The 16,074-nt window shown below is 36.3% G+C and overlaps 1 protein-coding gene across 5 annotated transcripts in view; it reads right to left on the reverse strand.

Annotated features, from left to right (window-relative positions):
• Positions 1-7,815, reverse strand: part of map7d1a (MAP7 domain containing 1a) — a 47,071-nt gene extending 39,256 nt beyond the window's left edge. For all 5 annotated transcript variants that reach the window (XM_067405430.1, XM_067405429.1, XM_067405431.1 and 2 more), the window contains exon 1: positions 7,433-7,815. In XM_067405430.1, coding sequence (XP_067261531.1) covers positions 7,433-7,493 — 61 coding nt within the window. In that variant the 5' untranslated portion in view covers positions 7,494-7,815. The remainder of the gene's footprint in view (positions 1-7,432) is intronic.
• Positions 7,816-16,074: the final 8,259 nt, after the last annotated feature.

The raw sequence follows: 16,074 nt of genomic DNA on the forward strand, positions 1-16,074 counted from the left end.
ACACGTGATCTGCTGTATCTTATGCATCTTAAAAGCTGAGACTAATGAAGTGTGTAGTGAATCACCAAATAATATACACAAGTGCTTTAGAGCACTCAGAACAGCTCATTAATATCAAGTAAAGAATGTACAGATGTAAAGAATGTAAGTTCAATTCATTATTAAATACTGTAGGCCACAGTATTAAAAGGCCTGAAAAAAAAAAAAAAAATCTCATGTTAGTCTAAGCTGGTTTTCTGGTCTTAGCTGATTTGTTGGCTAGTTTTAAAGGGGGTTGAGGACTTTTCAGCCAGTCAGGTCGGGAGGCCAGCTAATACCAGCAACATGTAAGACCAGAAAAACCCCTTTAGAACCCCTTTGCATAACAAACATTTTTCTCAACTTAAAGCCACTCTAAACAATTTTCAGCCTTACCAACAAATCTTTTTAAAAAGTAGTCCCTCCCCAAACTCACGAAATTGCCAGAGAGCTGCAAGATATATATCCGGATAATACAAGTGATTCTTTTTTGCCACAGAGACAATTGCGATTTCTCAAGACACCCATTTCAGTGTAATCTGTCAGATAGTAGTGACATTTTGTATGTGGTCTTCCAAAAAAAACAGATCTGTGGTCTAATGGTCTTTTTAACAGATCAACCATTTTCCTTAAACAGCACAGCATTCGGTGTAATGAAGATGGTGGCAGTGCATTTGATGAAGGTGTCCTCTGTCATACTCCGGTGCGGATGGATGCCTTTATTCAATCAGAATGGGATAGGGGAAGATGGGAACGCGCTGTCCCGCAAGCTCTTCATGTCTGAGGACTACGATTTACACCATCTGGGTGCTACACAGGAAAGGAGACCTGACGTGATTCCATCTGTATGCACTAGGCATGAGCTCTGGAATCTTGTCACACCGTTGCTTGCTCGTCTGCTCTCACTTCCCTCGTTTCTCTCTCTCACTCCTCAGCTGAACAGAAGACACACATTCAGTGAGGAATGTTTAGCATTCCTAGCACTCAGTGGCCACACCAGAAAACACAACGCCTGCTGTAAATGACAAATATGAATGCGGTCTCCATACTGAGGTAGCTCAATGTGTGTCCCTATTAAAACAAAATCATACATCTGCTGTCTGTCTTACATTTACATTTACATTTAGTCATTTAGCAGACGCTTTTATCCAAAGCGACTTACAAATGAGAGTAGTAGAATCAATTAAATCAACATGAGAACAACAGTATGTAAGTGCTGAGTGAAGTCACAGTTATGTCAGTAAAGTGCTCATAGCGAAAATTTTTTTTTTTTTTTTTTTTTTTTTTTTTTAATAAATAAATACACAGATAGGAGAAATCTTAAATGTTTATTCAAAAAAAGAAAAAAAGAAAGCTGTTATTTACTGATACTTTTTCCTTTCTGATCTTCTGGTAATCATCCAATTAATCATCTGATAAACCCTCACAGTCAGAGACTGTTGATTCTCTCATGAAAGCACCAGTAATCTACGGCTCTGTCTATTAAATGCCGCTCCATTTGAAAGCAGGTGATGCCGATTTAGCGGTAGTCAGGGTACCGGCTTTACTGACGAAATGCGCGTGACAATTGCATACGATATATCCAGCCCTAATATATATATATATATATATAAAATGCTTTGTGTTTTCTCATAAAATGTTTGTGTTCCCCCAAGGAACTTTGCATGGTAATACTTTTGTGATGAAAATAATATGAGGTAGGAGGAAAAACAATAGTTTAGTTTTCACTGGCAAAAGCACTGAAGTTTTTCAAAGTTACTAGCCACTCAGCATTTTCAATGGCCATAAATTTGACATTGATACCATGGGGGAAAACTGCAATATAGATATTTTTAATATTGTCTCTATAATTTGGCAGTAGGTATATTAGGCTGCTGTCACTTTAAGACTTCTTTCTCCACTGTTTACGTTTCATTTCACTGAATACATGAAGACCGTCATTTTGATATTATTTTGTGTGTATTTGACTGTTTGAAAAATAACAATTTAGTACTGAGAGGTGGCTTTATGTGCACAAACTTTGGGTGAAAGCTCAAAATCTGCAGGAATAAGTAAAATTATGAGCAATATGCAAAATCCCACATTGAAAATAAAGCCTTGTAAAACCAAAACTATTCACCCGGAGCAAATGAAACAAAATTTTCTGTGGAAAATGAGTGCTGGGAGCGTTTCAGAATTCAGATATTTCGGTTATTGGTATTGAAAAAAAAAAATTATATTTTTGACAAAACTACATTGCACTTAGTTTATTATTTCAGAAGACTACAACTGAAAAATGTATATGTTATATATAAAATTCAACCCGCCAAAGTGGCTCGTAGGAGTGAATGCGTTACACGCCACTGCTGAAATCCACCCACATTTGGTGGGTTGCTGGGTGTTAATGTCAAGCCCTGGTTCTGCCTAATGAAAGCAAAATAAAAAAAAGTTTCTGCCTAAAAAGTTTCTCGAGGGCACGCAATACTGTTGTGAGAGAATGCAAATGTATTGAAATATAATTTTTCCTCCCATCTCTTATTATTTTCCATCACCATGCCCCCTTAGGGTCTCCATAGTTTTGGAATGGAATAAAAGTGAGTAAATGATTACAGAATGTTCATTTTTGGATGGACTATCCCTTTTTCTAACAATTGTAAACTGGAGGAAACCACATATTTGTTATGTAGAGGCAAAGGATTAGACACAGCTACACAGAGGAATTACCAGATTTTTTATTCAATGCAAACTCTTGTATGCATTGTGGGAAGCAAAACAGATGAATACATTCTGTAAAGCTTATTTGATGTGCAATAATTTTGAGTTCATGCAAATTGGATTATCAAGAGTCAAGCCTTCTTATTATGAGGAATTCTTATTACCAAGAAAGGAAAAAAAAAAAATCTACATTTAAAATAGGAACAGTATTACCCAGTTAAAGTATCTGGAGTATGTGGCCTTGAAAATCCCTTTTGTTCACATTTCCTTGCCATTTTCTGGGTCTGACAACATTCAAATCTTCAGAGAGGATTAATTACTCCAGAGACACACTTTCTAGGCCAGATTTGATGCAGTGGAGAACCGCTACTATTCCTCAGGCTGAATGTGCTTCAGTTATCACTGGTGCATATGTGCGTTTGAGTGTTAGTATTAAAGCTTGTGGTTGGGATTCATAAAATTGGATCATTTGATTGTTACATGCCAATTAAATACATTTCCCTAGTAGGCAGTCGGCACTCATTTAATGACATCCAAGGTCAAATATTTCCCACCAAAAAAAAAGGAACTAAATAATGTGCCAACTGCCTAATGGCATAGCATTTTATCTTAATTTAGTGCACAATATATTTTGCAAAGTCGTGGTTCCGTCTGTATCAAAGTCATTAATGTCGTCATCCTAAAAAAGTGGTCATCTTCTGCTCATTACATAAGAGCTCCTTGGTTCAGGGTTTGGGCGTGACAGAGAGGGGTGTGTGTATATGAATGTGTGTTGGTGGTTGTTACATGTTATACAACAGAAACTGGCCCCTGTCTATCTGACAATTTCTTTAGCCTCCACAGAGCTGACATGGATTAAAGCGGTTTTCTTGTGACTATCTAACTCCAAATAATACTCATTAAGCAAAAAATATAGTGTCATGGATCGTGCACCCAAATGCAACTTTTTTGAGAGAGAAAAAAACAGCCTGATCAAACTTGGATGGTGGAATAACTTATAATGTCGTTTAGCCTCACAGCAAAATAGTTCTTATATTTTATTAACATAAGACTTGTTTATAAAGAATGCTGAAGGACTTGTTTTGACAAATATACTATTTCAAATAGATATCCACTTACTGAATTTATTGATCACAATAAACTGGCACGTTCTCCACAGTGAGAGCACTCAGACCTTGACAAACGTGTTTAATGTTCTGATGAAACCTGAATACCATGGTGCTTTGGGATTATTATGAATAAAGTCAACAATGCTTTCACAAGTAATAAAACATTGCTGGAAACATACCCCACTTTATATACATTGAAAATAGTACATTGTTCTGAAATATACTAATTAGGCTCATATATTGGACAATATTTTTAGTATACATTTCCATTTCTTTTGAGAAATTTTGCCATTTTGCTAACTTTGGCTAATTTTGTTTTTTTAGCAAATCTCGAGTAAAATATGCAAAATAAGTATTATTCAAATTCACCAAATGTGAATACATCTCATTTGCTGTCAGTAAATATCATGATTTCTTAGACATTGGTCAATTACTACTCTCAATTCTCATTAGTTGCCTTTAGATTTCATTGGAACTGCAGAAACCATCTATAAACAAAATAACACATTTTGGGATAACGCATAAAATAAAAACAAATGTAAAAAAAAAAAAAAAAAAAAAAAAAAAACGCCAAGATACTCATAAATTCTAAAAACTTGTGGATAAGACGACGTGCACATAAACTATGACAGAAACCCATTTACCAAATAAATGCAAAAAAAAAAAAAACTTGTTGCAAAGCATCTCAAATGTTGGTTTGCTCATTCTGAAATGCCTGAGCCAAAGTCTGATTTGGTTTAATTCCTTCCCAAAAGCATGACTACATTCCCAAACATCAGCCAAGCAGACACATGATAACATGAAAGCGTTTATTGCGTTTCGTCTGTGCACTCTGAGACGTTGTTTATGATTCAGGAAAAAAAGAGCTACAGTGCTTCCCCAAATGCAGCAACTTCCATTTTTATTTCAGATATTCTGTGCCAGTTTCCCAGGAAGAGACTATTTTGTTCTCTTGAACACATGAGATGGAAACCATGCTTTATGCTATATTCCAGTTAAAGGGTTAATTCACCCAAAAATGAAAATAATGCCATTTATTACTCACCCTCATGCTGTTCCACACCTGTAAGACCTTCGTTAATCTTCGGAAGATATTTTTGTTGAAATCCGATGGCTCAGTGAGGCCTGTATAGCCACCAATGACACTTCCTCTCTAAAGATCCATTAATGTACTAAAAACACATTTAAATCAGTTCATGTGAGTACAATGGTTCAATATTAATATTATAAAGTGACGAGAATATTTTTGGTGCATCAAAAAAAAAAAAAAATAACGACTCATAGTTGATGGCCGATTTCAAAACACTGCTTCATGAAGCTTCGAAACATAATGAATCAGCATGTCGAATCAGCGGTTCAGAGCACGGAGTCACGTGATTTCAGCAGTTTGACAGGTTTGACACATGAATATTGAACCACTGTACTCACATAAACTTATTTAAATATGTTTTTATTACATTAATGGATCTTGAGAGAGGAAATGTCATTGCTGGCTATGGAGGCCTCACTGAGCCATCAGATTTCAACAAAAATATCTTAATTTCTGTTCCGAAGATGAACCAAGGACTTACAGGTGTGGAACGGCATTAGAGTGAGTAATAAATGACATTATTTTCATTTTCGGGTGAACTAACCCTTGAAATTCACAACTTTGGATGGAAACATATTGAATGCTATGAATCTTAATGATTCAAGCACATTAGAGACCGATTCTCAGGTTAGCAAAGAGAGACTATAAAGAAAAAGGACCAAACAGTGCCGACTGTTGGGGATGTAAAACGAAAGGCGGGGGGAGCCAAGCTTCACTCGTGCCTGAATGCATATCTAAAGAAAAGAGAGATTAGAAGATGCTCTTCAAAAGTCCTGACAGGGCAGAACTCAACAGAGCAGACCTCGTCAGACTGAAAACGCCTCAGCTTCCATTCAGGGCATGCCTTTAACACTGACGACTTAAATTTACTTTGTATTTTCTCTCAAACAATTGAATAATGGGCTTCTAAGTGTGCACTAGCATGCAATGCGTCTTTGGTACAAAATGAAAGAACATCGAAAGGTAATTAATCAGTCTAAAGACACAAACAGAGCTCTCTTATGAAGGACAAAAAAAGAAAGTTAATGAGTAACAGACAACAGTGACTGAAGTCATAAATGCAAAGGACTTAAACACAAAAGATGCATCTTGTTCAGGTTCTAAAGGGAAAGAAACTCAAGCTCACTTTAGGACAAAATGTTCAGTCAGAAATCTTTGCAAGTGACTATCAGGTCATAGTATGTTTTAACCTATTCTCAAGAATATTTACCTCACTCATTGGCATGATCCGTGTACTGACACATCTGCAATAAAAGGATGACCAAGTCCATTTACTTCTGGTAAACATATCCATCACTAACTATAAAACTGCAGAGGATCACCAGTGCAAAACATGCAAAAGATGGATTAAAATCCAATATCTGAAAGGGAGTTACATACTAACTGAACATTCAGCAAAAACAGAAAAGAAATCAGATCTGAGGTTTTTTCCCCGAACCAATGCTCAATTATAAGCCTGAAGAAAACAGCACAAAAAATGAAGCAAAACCTAGATTATGATGCTGCGAAAGGGCTTCATGTTACATAACAAACAATCCAAAGCAGAAGCAATAGCCAAACCCCAACACCTAAAGATCTCCATCTTCTCAGTACCTCCATTAAATGAGTGTAATTTGAATTGAGAAATAGATCAACTGTAATGTTACAGTATATTCATGCTTATCCAGACATGCATAATTGCAGGGTGTATCTTAATGGCTGATCTTTCTGCATAGACTAGCTGTTGCAGGGAATGTATCATCCAAATCACTTTGGAGATCATATGGTCCTAACTTCTATTTATTTGGTAACTATGGCGTCATTGCCAAGATGATTTAGTCAACAGATTAATTAGAAACCACTTGCATGTGATCTGCAGCTTTTTAAGTGTGTGATGATGAATCAATCATTGGGATCAATTGGAAATGAGTCTTTAATCATTTTATATTCTCACGTTAAAGACAGAAAGAGTGACGTCACAGAGAGAAGGCGGTGCAAAATAATCAAGCGTCACAAAACTCCAAGTAATGACAGCAAAACATCATGCTAATGCACAGACCATCGCAGTATAACTACTAACTAATAACTAGTATTGTGTGAAAACCATTGTGAATATGTCAGATATTTAATTCATTGTCCATTTAGCCTGAATGGATTGTGAAATTCCCGCGTGAATATCTCATGATTGAGCTTGTAACACGTCACATATGCCACCATAAACACGTCATATTTATGCATTTATTTAATTTAAAACATATAAATTAAAAATAATACCACTATAGAACAACGGAAGTCCTAGCATTATAATAATAATTATTATTATTTAATTTTAATATACTTACTTAGGGATGTATAATTGCACACCTTGTCAAAGTTTAACGATACCTTAAATAGCAGTTTTCATATTTTTTCTGCTCTATTATTTATATATTGAACGCATATTGTCGGTGAAAGGTAAAAAGCTGCTCTATTCAACAGACTATATTCATACACATGGATCACCACAGGGGGAAATACAGATTTAACATAAACGCCGACTTACGTGTTTCTGATGGTGTCAACTGATTTATCCCAGGTTGTGTGTCTAAATGGTTGAATTCCATGTTTTTCGTTAAATCATGTGGATTTTCCTCTCTAAAATGTATTCATTCCTTCCGTCAGACTGGGAGAAACTTTCTTCAATCGCTCCGGATTTCCACAGGCACACGAAACCGATCCCTGTTTCTGCTCAACGCACACTAAAATCCCCAAAACAATTGAAAGGTCTTGGGAAAATATTATGGATACGTGGGACGCATGTAGAGCCCGTGATTAAAGTCCAGTCATAAAACTGTAGATTTGCCACGGCCTCATGGAGCGGTGAGATTCAATAAACTTTCTGACACACAACCGACGCCTGTGTGCTCCCTCTGCCGCTCTGAAGGTGATGGCATGCGGCTCATTGTGAGCTGAAGACCGTCCCAACTCGGCCTCCAGTGTGGAATGTACCACATTTCACGTAGGGGTGGATGTAGAATTAAAGTAATCCCTAATTATCCGCAAAGGTTTGTTAATACGATTTAGAAATCACAAATCTAATCAGAAAAGGACTGAAATAAATAATTTTGTATTTCTTACTTTTACAAGCTCTTATCTTTTAAATACTGTTAACTATTTTACTTGTCCAACCTGTTTTACATCAGACGGTTTCGTCTGCCTGCGTCTCCAAAATGTTCAAACTGCCTAGTTTTGTGACTCAATGGACTAAACCCTAATTTCATTATAGAAAGATGCCGTAATGACTATTCAGAGTGCTGTTTTTTCTCTATGAGCCCATCACATGTTTTACAGTGTCTGAGACTACACCCCAACCCCCCTATTTTCTTTAAATACAAATTATATTATACGCATAAAATGTGTGTAGAAAGTAGAATTTTCATGTCACACTTTTTCTTTAAACAGCCATGAAAACTGGATTTTTGTTGATGTGTGTTAGCTTTGTTGTCACATATGCTAGAGAAAGTTGGGGGAAAAAATCACTTTTCCCACATATATTTGGAGTCTTTCTCTTCCAGGCAACAGCCCAAAAATATTGATGACTCATACTGCACTCACTTATTTTATCCAGTCATGCTCTCTAGAACGAGAACGTCCCATACCTGCACTGATCTACAATAGTAGCAAATCATGATTTACAGTTTCAAAGTCCCATCCAAACTTTGTTTGAAAAGGAAATATGGCAACACAGGGAAGAAACTGGGATCCCCTTAACGCCTATGGTGGTTACGGCCATGCTTATGCCCAAATAAGACTCAAAGCAGATGATAAAATGACCAGCAGTTATAAGTAATTTTATAAGTTATATTATTATTGGTGCTTTTGTGGTATAGATTAGCAACATAAAGCGAAATAGCAAATTTTACAACTTCAATGTCACAATGTCACAATTATATTGCATAAGATGCGTCTTCTGTTCAATTCAACATAACCTAATATATCCTGAGGGACAAAACCACGATAACAGGGGGGAAAAAAAGATGTTTTGCTAAATCTTATGAATTACGAAGCTGCTTGCCACCTGTAGAGCCCAGCTGGCATCTGCTCAAGAGAGGATAAGAGTGGACGCTATTGAGGAAAGAGGGGGTTGGTGTAGGAGTGAGATTGGGGGGTGCAAATGGCACGCTTGAGAGGGGACATCCCGTCCCCCGAAAAGACCAGTGGGACTCCTTTGTGCAGCTGTTGGCCTGTGTTAACACAAACCCCCAAGAGCCACCTGTCACTGCAACTGGACAGAGTGATTGGGGGGGTTTAGAAACTATCTATCTATCTATCTATCTATCTATCTATCTATCTATCTATCTATCTATCTATCTATCTATCTATCTATCTATCTATCTATCTATCTATCTATCTATCTATCTATCTATCTATCTATCATGTAATTTTACCTTTTTTAATTGCAGCATTCTCAATTCATTGTTGAATAGTGAACAACATATGGAAACCATATATAATCATTTCTACATCATATGCATGATACTATTGCCAATAATACAGTATGAACTGACCTCTTTCTGAAGTTATCTCTTTCTGCAAAGCTTTAAAATGAGCTAAAATTAAAAGGTACTAAAATTAGCTACAAATCTGCTAATTCATTCACAAATCCCTCTATTCATTGACCTCATGTTCTTCACTTGCACTTTTTAAGCATGAAGCTAATGGAAAGACTCACTCAGAAACTTCTGTATGAGTTGAGAATAAATGAGGCATGACAAAGCAGAAAATAGTGCAGCTTTGTTTTATTGAGGACAATTTTGTAATTACACTGAAAATGTCATTGTAAACAGCATTTCATTATGGAAAATAAGAACAAAACAACCATATGCCATTCACAAAAAAAGCACTGTGAACTAAAGATGTGAACTCACACACACAGTGAATATTTATGTCCCTGTGGGCGTACACAAACTTAAACACATTCTGGGCAATATTTTCTGATGGCTTTGTTGAATTTGATAGCTGAATAGAGCTGGACTGTGAGGGGCATCCAAGCACGGAGTAAACAGGGTACAATAGATCTCTAATATGATCAAATAAAAAAAAAAATTAGAAAGGGAAATTCAACCGAGTTCTGAGTCAAAAACAAGTCTGGTTTAACTATTTTCATTGTCAAGAGAAGCAAGTGTGATACATGTGTTGTGAGTCAATACAGTTCGATTGCTATTTGACATCTAGCAGTTTGTTCCATTGCTACCATTCCAGACACTGGGCTTTAAACACAGTAGTTTTATATTCTTGCTGAGGCTCAGGTTCAACAGTGTCAGTCTCAAGAAGCTTGTCTATTGTCCTGAAGAACCCAACGGGTCAGCATCTCTGCATGGTGCAGGGTCATCAGTGGCCCCTTAATGAAATCACAATAACAGGAATGCCCAGAATGCACCCAGATTGGACCTTCAGTCTTTCATAAGTCTGTTTTATGAGGAACGTGTGTCAGCCAACTTTGTTAGAAAGAAAATGACGTATTGAGTCTGGGCAATGTCATCTGTTCATTGTTTGAAACATTTCTGCCAAAGTCTGTCCTGCCTTGTATAGTTCAGATGGGAAGCAACAGGATGGGGTTGACAGATCATAAATAAAACAATGTGGTATCAAATAAATCAGGCTACTTTGCTTGTAATGCGTAGCAGAATGAGATCAGTCAGCATATTTGTCTGAAATCATTTTCTCCAGTCAACCACAGTTCTGGTTTAATGTTGCATGACATTAGATATTGTAAGTGAGGTAATGTAAACCAATATTAAACAACACAATGTGGATGTGCTTTGCAAATATAAATAAGGTTGGGAAATGTTTTTGGTAAAATGTGGGCAAAGACAACCACAAAGTTGTTCCTATTAACCCGATTTAAACGTAACAGAGTTATGATTACCTTGAAGGTAAATATTTATAAAGGTGTCTCACAAAATGTCTATAACCTGCTGGGGGAAATACTATGATGAGCCAACATGAATATAATTTTGCATGGTGAAACATATACTGAGTTATCACTTGCTTTTAGTCAAAATTACATTTAGGAATTCAAGTGAACCAAGAAAGTCTAAACAAATTCTATTTGAAAGCAAATTTTCAAGGCCAATGAACTGCACTACATAAAAGCTTTTGTCATTCATCTGAATATTGTATTTTAGGTCAGTTTAAATTGTCTCCTTGAGTCTTGAGTATATTTTATTGAATAATTATTATAATTCATTGCATTATTATTCAATGAGTTTTATGTACCTTTCAAACATTTTCATTATTCATCATAACTAGGGATGCACCGATACCATTTTTTAAGGACTGAGTACAAGTACCGAATTTTTTCTAGTACTCGCTGATACCGATGCCTATACATTTATTTTGAATTTTTTTTATTTACATTACAAAACACATATTAACAGCCAACACGAATAGTACGAATACAGTGCAATAATAATGTACGTGTATGTATGTGCACTTGTATGCGTGTCTATACATTTATTAATGTCTCTCTCTCTCTCTCTCTCTTTTTTTTTTGGGTGATGTTCCAATTTTCCAAGCACAACACAATGAGACTAATGAAAGAAGGACAGCTTCTTTATTATTACTCCAATGAAAAAAGTAACAATTTTTATGTGCTCGTCGCAAACTTAAAGAAAATTCTGTCAGTTACGTCACATGAGGTATCGGTCTTTGGTATCGGGGGTATTTTTATGAGTACGAGTACAAGTACATGAGCTTGGTATCGGCATGATACCGATACTGTATCGGTATTGGTGCATCCCTAAATAACATATAAACTAGTTAAGTGCAATTCTTCAATTTAAATTCATAGATTATTGTTGAAACTAAATTTATTTACCTTAATATATTGGATGATGCATTGTCATCCTGTACATGCTAAACTGTGGATGTTATAATTTAGCAGAAAATATTCTTAAGTGGGGCATTTTCTCTCATCTTACCCTAACAGAGGTAACAGAGCCATGCATACAAACATGAATAAAATGTTCATCCCCCACACCTCACCTCCAGACCCCTTTCCAAAGCCATGAATTGAACCTTGCACTGTAGAAACCACAGCCCCCTTTTTTGCCCTTCAACACCTTCATGTAGCCCCCACCCCATTCTCCACCATCCAAAGATCCGCCCATAGACCCTTTCATTACCATGACAAACATTGTACTACCGGGAAGATAAAGAGAGAATGAAAACGGGACAGAGTGGGTGAATGACCCACTGTGACCCTACTGGATGAGTTTAAAAGCTTAAATTCCTCTTTAAAATGTCCTTCGCTGTTGAAATATAGCCTATTGATACATTTTGAATGAAAACGTTTTTAAAAAAAGAATTTAATTGTAGCTTTTATACTGTTGTCCATGCACTGCAGATGCAGTAGATACAGCTGTGGTTTAATGCTAAACCTGTACCATACTTCTAGTAGCCTACTTACAGAGTTGCAAAACTTCTCTGGATCTGATGATGGATGTGCATTCTTAAAAATAAAGGTTCCAAAAAGAAGATTTTTGCAGTGATGCCATAGAAGAACCGTTTTGGGTTCCTTAAAGAACCTTTCAGAAAACAGTTCTTTTTTTATAAATGTGAAGAACATTTTGTATATTTTGTGCAATAGAAAGTTGCATGGATGTTAAAGGTTCTTCATGGAAACAGATGCCAATAAAGAAACTTTATTTTTTTAAGAATGCAATCTATAGTGGTTAGCCAGTACAGCATTGATGATAAGAGCTTTATTTGAAATGCTCGAAAATCTCATTGACAAAAACGATGAACAGAATGAAGTCCAAAAGCCCAACCCCTCCATATTATTCTTGATGGCATGCACAAAGCCTTCACAAAGAGAGTGCTTAAGAGGTCTTGACAGTAAAAGGAGGACAGAATGAGCTCAATAACATACATAGCAAAGAATAGGGCAGGAAGGAAGAGGAAATATGTGGTCATGAAAAGCTAAACATATTTAGTTAACCTCAAGCAGGTGGCACAGTGACATCTGTGCCACCTGCTGCAAACCTCCACTAGCCGTGTAGAGCCCTGGACTACAACCAAATTTCAAGGACAATCTATGTTCTGCTAGCCATTACACGTGCCAAGTCAATAAAAAGCAATTGATGTCTAATCAGTAAAAAGCAACTGTGAAATTGGACTATATTGTTTACTGCAATGGGATTTAAAGGGTTAGTTCGCCCAAAAATAATGTCATTAATGTCATTAATTATTCACTCTCATGTCGTTCTACATCCGTAAGACCTTCATTCATCTTTGGAACACAAATTAAGATATTGTTGATGAAATTCGATGGCTCAGTGAGGCCTGCATTGAGAGCAAAGACATTCAAACTCTCAATGTCCATAAAGTTACTAAAAACATATTTGAAACGGTTCATGTGAGTTCAGAGGTTCTATCTTAATATTACAAAGCGACAAGAATACTTTTTGTGCTCCAAAAAACTAAATAATGACGTTTCAACAATATCTATATGGGCCAATTTCAAAACACTGCTTCATGAAGCTTGAGCTTTGTGAATCTTTTGTTTCAGATTAGTGATTCGGATCTCCTTTCAAACGGTTAAACTGCTGAAATCACGTGACTTTGGCGCTCCGATTCGATTCGTAAAACTCTGAAGCAGTAATTTGAACTCAGCCCATATAGATATTGTTGAAAAGTCTTTTTGTTTTTCTGGCACACAAAAAGTATTCTTTTCGCTTTGTAATATTAAGATTAAACCACTGAACTCACATGAACCGTTTCAAATATGTTTTTAGTACCTTTATGGACCTTGAGAGTTTCAATAGCTTTGCTCTCAATAAAGGCCTCACTGAGCCATCATATTTCATCAACAATATCTTAATTTGTGTTCGGAAGATGAATGAAGGTCTTATGGCTGTAGAACGACATGAGGGTGAGTAATAAATTACATTATTTTCATTTTTGGCAGAACTAACCCTTAGTATAGTAACAACAAAAGTTTAATAATCATTTCAAAACATGGACAACTTCTCTCTGGCCCACATATGCCAAAAACTTTCCAATCATTTGTCATGCACAGAATAAACTACACAACATTTGTAACAATGTTTTGCCTTGATTTGCAGTCTGGATGTCATGCTGCACTCTGTAGTGCAATCCACAAAAGGGCGAAATGAAAGATAAATGAGATACAAGAAAATTTACTACTGAGAAATTAACAAGCAACTACACATTAAATATCAATGATACTCAGAAAATGGCAAACAAGGAAATGAGAGAAACTGAGGGCTTATATATACAGGGAAAGTAATCAAGGAATCAAGGAACAGGTGCGAAACTCAATCAGAAATCACAGCAACAAATATTTGAACAAGAACTCAAATAGCGACAGGGAACACAGGATAGCTAAACAGGGGTACTTTTCCTAAAGTCAACTATGGTCGCAAGTTGTTACCAATAGGGTTCAATGGAACTTGTGACTATAGTTGACTAATGATGCTTTTGGGAAATGCACCACAGAACAGAACATGACCATTACATTGGATGAGTCAATTGCTAGTTGCTGAAAATCAGAGTCAGTCTGCAGATTTTGGGCAGTCGAAGTTAACATATTTCACAGAAAATCAGGTAGTGCATGATGGACACAGATTTTTTTTAGCTTCAGACTATGAGGCCATTTACACTACACTGTTTTCAACTAAAAATGGAAGACTTTTTTATAAGTTTTGGCCTTTTTACACAACATTTACATGACAACAGTGTTTTGGCGGCCTGAAATTACAAGTTTTTGAAATCGGGTTTCAAATTTTTTACTAACGCGTTATCTCCACGTAAACAACAAAAACGCAGATTTGTGAAAACTGAGACATCTTAGAAAACTGAAACATATTATTTTATCAAGTTTATAGGCACATAATGTTTCTTTACAAAAAAGTGACATCGCCAACTACTGGCCTGGCATGCGTAACACAGTGTTTTTAGTCGTTTTTACGGATCCTTGCGAACAGGGATTTGTTTTGACAACCTTGACGTCTTTCTGCGAAAAAAGCAAAGGAAATTAGAAAATTTTCTAAATGTTTTTAGAAAATCACTGTCGTGTAACAAAATTACCCTATGATTTCATCCACTCAGAGGATATCAAATAATCATTTTCATTTGCATGCGTCTCCTAGCAATGAGTTTGTTGTGTTCAGAACTAAGATGTGGTACTGTGTCATTTAGTGGCCAGTTGTAATCTGGAAGAATTAGACAAAAAGTGCACACATCCAGCAGGCAAAAATATGCAATAAAAATTATTTATTGCATATTTTGGTGAGAATGTTGTCCTTTTTCTCATCAGTTTTAATCTGGAACCATTTACAAAGTCGACAAGTATATGATGCCTTGAGTTTTAAAATCTGTTCATACTTAAGTTGTGTTGTGTATTCCAGCCTTTTGCTGAAAACAATGCAAGGTATGGCTCACTAAAGCTACAAGCTGCTGAATAACTACTGACGCTGAGCCCAATGATTAGCTCATATCCTCTATGATGAAGTGTGTGATTAAACCCTTCATGTTCTTGCTTGAACATAACAAAAAAAGTGGATCACAGTCACATAAGATTCAGGAAAAAATAGATATTTTCCCTGTGGTGAACACTAATGTGATCCTCAACCTGGAGGCAGGGGTCAGAGGATGATGTAATGGCTGTTACCAAGGCAACATCAACAGAAACATAAGGAAGCACGGCTGGAATTGTTAGATCAGCTTCAGTGCATGGCATCACTTCTTCCAAAACCGCCCACCTTCCAAACACATACGCTAGACACTCACACTTTGTATTGCCAGGAAGGCTTGAGGCACATCTCTGAGGAATGTGAATAATGACAGTGAAATTTCTCACTGAGAAATGATGTTGCTGCTGCTTGTGTACGAGGATGTTTCGGACTGTACTCTCATAAAATGACATATTTAGATGTTCAAAAAGTATTCAAACACTCCACCTCTGCAGCAGCCTTTACTGTACCTATAATTTTACGTGTACAATTAATACAACATATCTTGAGAAGTGAAACTGACTTTACACATTCATCTAGATGCATTATGTGGATGCAAGCAAACTTCTTGTGTTTTTAAAGAGGCGAGATTTTCTGAAAAAAAAAAAAAAAGTCTTCATTAAAAATGCACCAGGAACAAAGTGAATTGCTAATACGCTGACTCAGA

Source organism: Chanodichthys erythropterus, chromosome 2 (assembly GCF_024489055.1).
Source record: "Chanodichthys erythropterus isolate Z2021 chromosome 2, ASM2448905v1, whole genome shotgun sequence".
NCBI lineage: Eukaryota > Metazoa > Chordata > Actinopteri > Cypriniformes > Xenocyprididae > Chanodichthys > Chanodichthys erythropterus.